The sequence below is a fragment of the Lynx canadensis genome, chromosome A1 (genome assembly GCF_007474595.2).
Source record: "Lynx canadensis isolate LIC74 chromosome A1, mLynCan4.pri.v2, whole genome shotgun sequence".
In the NCBI taxonomy this organism is placed as follows: Eukaryota; Metazoa; Chordata; class Mammalia; order Carnivora; family Felidae; genus Lynx; species Lynx canadensis.
The window spans coordinates 109,643,187-109,653,653 of NC_044303.2; the positions used below are offsets into that span (position 1 = coordinate 109,643,187).

General features: G+C 43.5%; 1 protein-coding gene across 3 annotated transcripts in view; it reads right to left on the minus strand.

Moving 5' to 3' along the window:
- Positions 1–3,746, minus strand: part of KIF3A (kinesin family member 3A) — a 48,488-nt gene extending 44,742 nt beyond the window's left edge. For all 3 annotated transcript variants that reach the window (XM_030317903.2, XM_030317895.2, XM_030317887.2), the window contains exons 1-2: positions 3,581–3,746; positions 160–433 (exon numbers count right to left, since the gene is read on the minus strand). In XM_030317903.2, coding sequence (XP_030173763.1) covers positions 160–433; positions 3,581–3,586 — 280 coding nt within the window. In that variant the 5' untranslated portion in view covers positions 3,587–3,746. The remainder of the gene's footprint in view (positions 1–159; positions 434–3,580) is intronic.
- Between the last annotated feature and the right edge of the window lie 6,721 nt (positions 3,747–10,467).

Here is a 10,467-nt window from a genome sequence, read left to right on the forward strand (position 1 = left end):
AAAGAAATTTCAGGGGTCATAAAACTGGATTGTGGTGATAGTTTCAAAACTGTATGTATTTACTGTAACTCATCAAACTGTATGATTACAATGGGTGAAATTATAGGGTATTAATACCTCAATAAAGTTATTTTTTTAAAAAGTGGACTTTATACTCACCATTGTAGCCTTCAAGAACAGAATCAATAATAGGTCTTGCAGTTAAGTTATAAACATCAAGTTGTTTACTCTCTGGTCCAAACACAGTATCAAAAGTAAATGTCTTTGGAGGTTCATTGGAAGAATCAGTCTTATGTACAGTAATAGTTCCCCTCATCTCATCCACACTGACAGCTTGTTTATAGCACATTGATTTCTCTCTGTCGTTGAGGGGCCGGCACCTAACAACCACCTTCACATTATCACAGCTTTCAGGCTTCTCTGATTTATTGATCTGGTGGAGAAAATATTCACAAATAATGAAAAGAATATTTACTTTTACCTTCAGCAAATTAAATTTCAAATTTGAAAAAGGCTACTTTGCCATCCTAGTACCTTGCACATATTAAATACTCCATGAATATTTGTTAAATGCAATTAAAGATCTTACAGATATATAGAAAAGGCTTATTAAAAGATATGAAAAGGCAAATAGTTTTTTTTTATAATACAAATGAGGGGAGAGAAAATCTAATTTACATTTATAGTAAATAAGTGCTATTCAAGCAGAAAATGAACCAGTATATTATAGACTGCCTTTCTGCATAAAAGTCCCTGACTTCCTCTGTGTTTCCTGCCTATAGGAAAACACACGTGAACATGGTTAACAACTTTAATCAAGAATATAGTAGTAGGTTCTGTGTTCCCGAGACTTTTATTTTCTACAATGCATTAGTCAAATGTTTTTTTTAATCACGTAACTGTATGTAGTCTATCTTCTCTATAAAAGACAACATTAAATAAAACACAGAAAAGAAAGCCCAATAGCAGACATAAATGTTTTAGTATGCCTCTAACCTTATGAACATCTATACATGTAAAGTTTCAATTTTTGAAATTTTATGATTAAGACTCTATGTTAAAATATAATCCTTAACAAAGACAAATACTGTACGATTTCACTTATACGTGGAATCTAAAAAAAACAAATGAACAAACAAAACAAAACTTGTAGATACAAAGAACAGATTAGTGGTTGCCAGAGGGGAGCTGGGTACGGAGGTAGACAAAATGGGTGAAAGGGATCAAAATGTACAAATTTCCAGTTATAAAATACATGAGTCATGTATAAATAATATATGGCATGGTGACTACAGTCAATAATACATATTTGAAAATACATATTTGGAAGTTGCTGAAAGACTGTATCTTGAAATTTCTCATAAGAAAAAAAAATTTAACTCTGGCAATGGATGGTAACTAGACTTACTGTGGGGATTATTTCACGAGGAATACAAATATTAAATCACGTGGTACAGGTGAAATTATTATAGGTCAATTATACTTCAATTAGAAAAATACAATCCGGTTACTGAAGTAAAGGTCAATCGTTTAGTTGAACAGTACCAACACAAGATACCTCTCCCCTTCTCTACTTTCACCACGTTAGTCTAGTCCCCATTCTCTCACCCTGCATTGTAAGGCTCCTTAATGGGACACCTGCATCTAGTTAGGTTCTCCTACAGTCTGTTCCCTACATGGCAGTCAGCTTCAATACAAATTTAATCATGACGCTCCCTTAGTTACAACTCCGCAAAGGCTTCCCGCTGACATCACTGACATAAGGACTGTGTATGAAAATCACAGTCCTTAAGGCGGCCTTTAAGACCTGGCTCTGGCCCATGTCTACTTGTCTAGCCTTATTTCACAAGTTTCCCTGCTTGGCTTTCTTAGCCACAGCCACACGGGTTTGTTGGGTTTTTTTTTTAAGCCTTTTCTGTTCACCATGCTCCTTCTTACCACAAGCCTCTCCATGTGCTGTTCCTTCTGCCTAGAACATTCCTCACTCTCACCTTCACTTATTCTCAGATCTCACCAAAACAGCCACTTCACTTGGAAAGACTTCCCTAACTAGGTCAAATCCTGGTATAGGCCCTGAGAGCACCCTACTCTCTCCCTCCTCTACAACGGTTTCAATTCTACTTTGCTTCTTATTTGATGGTCTGTCCTATCTGTCTACACTAGAGGTTGCGAACTGGTATTCAAGGGACTGAATTCAGCCCGCAAATACTTTTTGTTTGGCTCATAGAATTTAAAAATATTTTTTAATTAGTTGCTAAAATTCAAAAATGGAGAAATTTCATAAAAATAACAATTTCTAGATTCTCTTGGAAAAAAACGATGATTTGGGTGGCTCAGTTGGTTAAGTGTCTGACTTTGGCTCAGGTCACCATCTCGTGGTTCATGGGTTTGAGCCCCATGACCAGCTCTGTGCTGACAGCTCAGAGCATGGAGCCTGCTTCAGATTCTGTGTCTCCCTCTCTCTCTCTCAAAAATAAACATTAAAAAAATTTTTTTAAGAAAAAAAAGATGATCTGACATGTATAAGCCAGCGTTCCTACATAGAAACACCTTACAACTCACCAGAAGCTACTTTCTATTATATGCCACCCATTCACTTCGTTAATGTTAAGGGTCTTGTCTCTACCAACATGATTTTCACCTCTGCCCATTAAGGCAAGCTTCTATGTTCCCAAGTTCAAGAACCTGTCTGGTTTTGCTCAATATTTTACCTCCAGTGCCTAACTTGTGATTGATTCCCAGTATTTGCTGAGTGAACTGATAAATAACTTGAAAGCAAGATCACGGAATACTGGCATTTAATGCTAAATGTCAAGTACTGTCCTTCAATTCCGTTGTGCGTTACCTTATTTCATCCTGATAAAACCCCATGAGGAAAAGTTTAATTACGTGGGAATTAAAGACCCAGAAAGATTAAATAATTGTCCGAGGCCTCGGACCAGAAGAAAAACAACCAAAGCCCTATGTGTTCTCCATGACCCTATAATGGACTTAGGACGCCCCCTATTAAATGTACGATAATGTCCTGTGAAATCCTACAAGACAAACATACCACCCAACCCCCGGCCTCACACACAAAGACACCTACGGGTTACATTCTGCACTGTAAGCGAAAGCACCACGAAAGGAATGACAGCTCGAGTCAAGGGCTGGAGTAAGAACAGGCAGCTCTCGTTTCGCTCCTTTCCGGAGCTGGGCTCCTTGGCGTACAGACCCCACCAGGTGCGGAGCATCCAAAGCCGACCCCCCGCGGCCGCTCCCAGGCGCCCCACTCAGCTAGCAGGGCTGGGAGCGAGAGCGCATCCTCAGGCGCTGTGCCTTTATGTCAAGCAGCACAGGCCCTGCGGGATGCAGCACCGGCGAAGACAGCAGGGCCTGCCCGGGGCCCCTCCCAGGACCGGCAGGATCCTCGCGGGCTCGAGCCCACCCGCCAGGCTCCCCAACCGCTGGGGCCAGCAGAGCTGACCCTGCCCCGCCCCACCCCAGACGCCTGCCTGTTCCGCGCCTCCATGGCAACAGCCGCGCCCCCGAGCCAGGCCGCTGGGATGAGGAATCCCAGCAGCTGAGCGACTCTCCTCACCGGCATCGTGGCTCCCTCCTGTGCCCCGCTGACGTCCCCGCCCTGGGCGCAGTCCAACGGCGCCGGGTTCGCAGGAGAGGTTTGTCAGAGATTACCGAAATACCGCCTTGGCGCTCTCGAGACTGCGGCTCCTCGGGCGAGAGCAGGCTGTGCGCACGCGCACTGCGAGCTCGCCCCGCCCCGTCCCCGGGCCTCAGGCTCTCTCGGCCTTCTGAATTACGCCTGCGCGGAAGCTTTCCGAGTCCGTCTCCTAGGACGCCAGACTAAGGCTGCGCCTGCGCAATGCTGCCATTTGACTGCGCTAGAACTCTGGCCCGCATTGGGGCGGGGATACCTGGCTGCCACCGGTAGGCAGGGGGAGGCGCTCCTAAATCCCGCGACTACCTTTCTGGCTCTGGCAATATTCCCAGCATTAAAAACAACCATAGGGGGGCACGTGGGTGGCTCAGTCGCTTGAGCGTCCGACTTAAGCTCAGGTCATGATCTCATAGTCCGTGACTTTGAGCCCCGCGTCGGGCTCTGGGCTGACAGCTCAGAGCCTGGAGCCTGTTTCAGATTCTTTGTCTCCCTCTCTCTGCCCCTTCCCCGCTCATGCTCTCTCTCTTCTCTCGAAAATGAGTAAACGTTAAAAAAAAAAAAAAAAAAAACCCATAGGAAAAAATTTAAAAAACAGTTGTACACTGCGTCCATGCGGAGAGTTAAAGACTCAGCCTGATTGCTGACTTGTTTATGACCTCTCTTACAGATAAGGTCATAAGGAGCTTTGTAGGTGTTTTCACAAGTATCTCCAGAGCCTAAAATAGGACTTAAAATAGGACCTAGCACAGAGTAGGTTTTCAATAAATATTTGTGAAAGAACGAATGATCTTGATCCATCTTCTTTCCTGTCTGAAGCTCGCTCTGAACACCAACTACTGGGCTTGGATGTGCAATAGGCTTTTCAAGATCATCCTTGTCAAAAATTGAAAGGTTGATTCCCGCCCCCGCCCACACACACACTACTACTGCCCATCCCCACCCCAAACCCCTGGCGAAACGTTAAAAAAAAAAAAAAAAAAAAAAAAAAAAAAAAAAAGTGCCCTCTCAGACTTGCCTCAGCATAATAAATCTAAGCTGAATCCTGACCATTGCTCAGGTCAAACCAGTCTCTTTTTCTCATACCCAATAATCAATCTTTAAGCAGAGCTTGTTGTTTCTATCTTCAAACTAGAACCAGAATCTAACCCTTTCTCACTACCACAGTCACCTGTTATCTGTATTACTACAACAGCTCAAAATTGGTTTCCTTGAGTGCACCCTTGTCCTCTTTTAGATGTTTTCAACACAGGAGCCAGAAAGATGGTGTTTAAACATGAATCAGATAGTGTCTTTTCTCTATTCAAAACCTGCCGATGATTTCCTATCTCACAAACTGAAAGTCACAGGCCCTTTCCCCACTTCCTACAATCTTCCCTCTTGCTCATTATTTTGCACCAGCCCCACTTGGCCTCCTTCAACGGACCTTCCGGGCATGGTTCCATCTTAGAACGAAAGAGCTTTTGCACTTGCAGTAGGAAATAATAAAAACATCTATAAAGCATTTTACTTAGTGCCAGTGTACTATTCTAAGTGCTTTACTTTCTTTTTTTATTATTTAATCCATATAAAAACCTTTTGAAATAGGTACTGTTAGTCATTTTACTAGAAAATAAGAACAAGTATTTTACAGATAAACAAACTCACATACAGAGCCATTAAGTAACCGTCCAAGGTCAGACACAGGGGCAGTGACAAAGCTCAGATCCAAACTTAAGCCCTGGAAAGCTCTCCCTCTAAATATCCTGATGACTCCCCCACCTCTTTCAGAATGTCTTTGTTCACACATCACCTTCTCAATGAGTCCTACCATGACCTCTCCACTTAAAATTTCAGCTTTCATCACCCATCTTCTTATATCTTCTCCCTATTTTATATTTCTCCATAGTATTTATCACCATCTAATATACTGTATATATATATTATGTAAACACATATACATAGCTTTCTTGAGATATAATCAGACATCATACAAGTCACCAATTTAAATTGTAAACATAAATGGCTTTTATTATATACACAGACTATAACCACAATCAATTTTAAACATTTTCATCACCCCAAAAAGGGACTCTATATTCATTATAGTGACTCCCACTCATCCCACCCGCTCCTCGCCAACATCCTAGCCCTAGGCAATCACCAATCTACTTTATGTCTCATAGATTTGCCTATTTGGAACATTTCATATAAATTGAATTATATAATATGTGGCCTTTTGTGAATGACTTCTATCACTTAGAGTAATGTTTTCAAGCTTCAGCCCTGTTGTGGAATATATCAGTAATTCTGTACTTATAAGGCGGAGTAATATTCCGTTATGTGGATATACCACATTTTTATACATTTGTCACTTGATGGACATTTGGGTTATTTCTACTTTTTGGCCATTATGAATATTGCCACTACAAGTTTCTGTGTGAACATGTTTCATTTCTCTTACATCTAATATGCCTACAAGTGGAATTGCTGAGTCATTCAGTAACTGTAATGTTTAACATTTTGAGGAACTACTGAACTTTTCTCTACAATGGCCACACCACCAGCAATTTTTCATTCTCACCAGCAACGTTATGAGGTTTACAATTCCACCACATCCTCAGCAACACTTGCTACTTTCTTGTTTTGTTTCGTGTTTTGTTTTTATAGTCATACTACTGGTGTAAAATAGGATCCTATTACAGTTTTGATTTACAATTTCTTGATAACTAATGATGCATTTGCTTTCACCTGCTTATTGGCCATTTGGACTTCTTCTTTAGAGAAGCATCCGTGCAAATCCGTTGCCCATTTTATTTGTCTTTTCATTATTAAGTTGTAAGAGTTCCTTCTGTATGCTAAATACAAGTCCCTTTCGGGTTACACAGTATGCATACATTTTTCTCTGTGGGTTGTGTTTTTAATTTCTGGAGAGCATTCTTTGAAGCGCAGAAGTTTTTTGATTTAGATCAAATACAATTTATATATATTTTTTCTTTTGCTGTTTCTTTCGTTGTGCTTTTGGTACATATCTAACAAACCATTTCCTAACCCAAGGTCATGCAGACTTATTCTTCTAAGAATTTTACAGTTTTAGCTCATACATTTAGATCTATGATGTATTTTGAATTATGTTTACATATGGTGTTGTACAGGGATCCAGCCTCATTGTTTGCATATGAATATCCAGCTGTCCTATCACCATTTGCTGAAAAAACTATTCTTCCCTCCACTGAACCACTTGTAGCACCCTTGCCAAAAATCAGTTGATCATGAATGTGACTGTTGATTTCCAAACTCTCAATTCAATTCCATTGATCTAAATGGCTAACCAAATGCCAGTACACCTTGATTGCTATAGGTTTGTAGTAGGTTTTGAAGTCATATATTATGAGACCTCCATCTTTGTTCTCTTTTTTCAAGATTGTTTTGGCTATTGTGAATCCTTTGCATTTCCATGGAAACTTTAGAAACACCTTGTAAATTTCTGCAAAAAGCCATCTGGAAACTTAACAGGGATTACATTGAATCTATAAATCAATTTGGTAAGTATTGCCATTTTAACAATGCAAGTCTTTTAATCTATGAACATGGAATGCCTTTCCATTTATTTATGTCTTCTTTAATTTCTCTCAGTGATGTTTTGTCATTTTCAATATATAAATAATGCAGTTTTTGGTTGTATTCTTGAAGATTTTAGTCTTTTGTATGCTATTGAAAATGGAATTATTTTCTTTCTTTTTTTTAAGTTTATTTATTTTGAGAGTGACAGAGAGTGTGAGCAGGGGAGGGGTAGAGAAAGAGGGAGAATCTCAAGCAGGCTCCACACTGTCAGCGCAGAGCCCACTGTGGGGCTCGATCCCACCAACCATGAGATCAAGTCCTGAGCCAAAATCAAGAGTTGGATGCTTAACCGACTGAGCCACCCAGGCATCCCTGGAATTATTTTCTTAATTTTATTTTCAGATTGCTCATTGATAGTGTATAAAAAATTGATTTTTTTCTAGTACATTGACCTTGTACTCTGAACTTCCATGAACTTATTACTTCTAATAGTTTTTTAGCAGATTCCTTAGGATCTTCTATATACAAGATCTTTATTTCTTCATCTGAAAGATAATTTCATTAGATACACAATTCGAGGTTGGTAGCATTTTTCTCTCAACACTTTAAATATCTCAGCCCACATCTTGCTTGCATGATCTCTGAAGAGAACTGAAATGTAATTCTTATCTTTGCTCTTCTATAGGTAAGTTTCTTCCCCTCCCCGCCTCCAGCTTCTTTCAAAACTTTATCTTTGATTCTCTGTAGTTTGAATGATATGCCTAGGTATACTTGGGGGGCATTTATCCCACCTGGTCTTCTTTGAGATTCCTCGTTCTGTGGTTTGGTGTCTCATATTACCTGAGGAAATTCTCAGTCATCATCACTCCAAATATTTCTTCTATTCCCTTTTCTTTCTTCTCCTTCTGACATTCGCATATATTTTAATGTAAATTTAATGTAATGTAAATCTTAATGAAATATATCTCACGTAAATAAAAGTGCACAAATCAAAAATGCACTGCTTGATCAGTTTTCGCAAGGCGAACACGTGTGTAATCAGCATCCAAATCAAGAAACAGAACATTTCCAGCCCTGGAAGCTCCTTGTGTTCCTTCCCAGTCACTATCCACGGCCCTCTAACGGTAACCACTATCTTAACTCTTAACGTTACAGATTTCGTTTTTCTTGTTCTTATACTTTATGTTAATGGAATTATACAGTATGACGTCTTTTGTCTCTGTCCCTCAACATTCAGTATTATGTTTGTGAGATTTTTTTCTTGTTGGGTGGAGCATTAGTCCATTCTTTTTCAATGTGGTGTAGTATTCCATAGTGCGAACATACAAAAATTTGTTTATTGCATTCAATTGCTGACGGACATTTGGGGCTATGACAACATTGCGTAGGTGTCTTTTTGATGCACATATATGAATTTCCGTTGAGCATATACTTAAAAGTGAAATCGCTGGGATTTCTATATATTCTGTTCATGTTTATTATCTGTCTCTCCTGGCTAGAATGTAAACTCCATGTCTGTGTTATTCACTGTTATGTCCTAACATTGTAGGCCTTCACTGATTAACTGCTGATCGGAAAAATATATGCATGAAGGAACTACTTTGTGAGGCAGATTTTGCCTTTTTATAAGAGTTGAAGTAAACAGGACTCAGAGCTCAAGTCTCATAAACGAGATCACACAGAGTCAGAATTCCATCTCAAGGGTGTCTGACTGAGGAGCGCTCTGGACGCTTCTCTACCTGGTCTTGTGTGCCGCAAAGCCCTACTGTGAAATAAGACGCAGGGTCTGCGGCCCGGTGAACTTCTCCAGGGCCGAAGTGCTCACCAGGTGACGCATTCCGGGTTCGGGACTCTGGTCCTGGGGCTTCGGGCGTCGGGTGGGGAAGAAGCGCTCAGCGGGAGGTGGGGGCAGGGAGTGAAAGAAGACGGAATCCTTCACCCACCCGCAAGCACTCCACGCGCCACAAGCCGTGAGCAAGTGTCAAAGCCCGGCGGGTTGGGAGTTCCAGGAGCTGCTGCGCGCCCGGGCTGGGGGTGGGCCCGCCAAACCCTCCCCGCCCCGGCGCGGCCCCAGCTGCAAGTCCCCCGCGCCGGGTTATAAAAGGCCGGCTATGGCGGGACCCAGACCCAGTAGCCGGCGCTCGCCATGGCCTCCGGCAGGCGGCTCCCCTCGCAACCTTCGGCCCCAGGGGGAAGATCAGAGCCGCGTTTGGGCGAAGCGGCCCGCGGCATTCTTCTCCCGCGGCCTTGGTGGAACCCGTAGCTCTCCGCGCCGTCACCGAGAGGACCCCGAGCTGCCTGTCCCGCTCTCGGTGCCGCGCCAGGTCCGCAGCTCCCGCGGCCACCCCTCCAGGCCTCAACCCCGCGGGTGCCGTGCGAATGGGGACGCCCTCTGGATGAGCGCCGACTGGCCGCCCACCCGCAACTGGCCCTGGGCCGCGAGGCGCGCCCGTGGCGTGGCGGTCAACCCCAGATAGCGGGCCCCGCGGCCGGAGCCTTCCGGGAGAACGTTCACCCCCTTCCCCTTGCGCCCACGGGACGCGGCCGGGTTCCACCTGCGCCCGCGCCCAGGTGAGCAGCACCCTGGAGGCGGGGACCTTCACCAGGTGCGTGCCATGCACGAGGCACGAGGCGGCGGTCGCTAGCCCCTCTCGCAGAGAGGACGCCTTTCTGGTAGGTGCTTCGGAAGAGGTCTTGAGTTGGGAAACTCTGCTTAGGACCAAAACGGGCGCGAGGACCATCTCAATCCGTGAACCGCTGGGCAACACTCAGTCCCATCGCGGTTTAAGGTGCAGGGACGTCTCACATCCCCTATGGTGACCTTCAGCAGGCTTGTGTCCACACAAGCGAACCTACACTGGCCACCAACGACCTTCCCTGCCCTCCCCTACCCCTTCTTTCCAACAGGTTGAGATGTGCCACAAGGTCCAGGAAATCGTGTTGTCGCTCCTGGGGCTTAAGAACATTTTTAACTTCTCCCAAATTACTTTTAACCTGGCTCTCACTACCTTCAGCCACCTACTGGTTTCAGTAAAGGTAGGGGCTCTGGGGGTGGTAATAGAGGGTGGGAGAAGAAACTGACCTCTGTCTTTGCTGCCTGAGAGGTGCACTATCCCAGCTGCTTAGAGGCTCATAAACTAAGGGTTACATCCCACTACCCAGCCTGTCTGGCTCAATGTTGTGTGGCTGTCCCTCTGAAGGGACCTAGCTGGGAAAGGACTTACTGTGTGATCATGTGGGGTGTGTTTGTCTGGATCTCGCCATTGCAG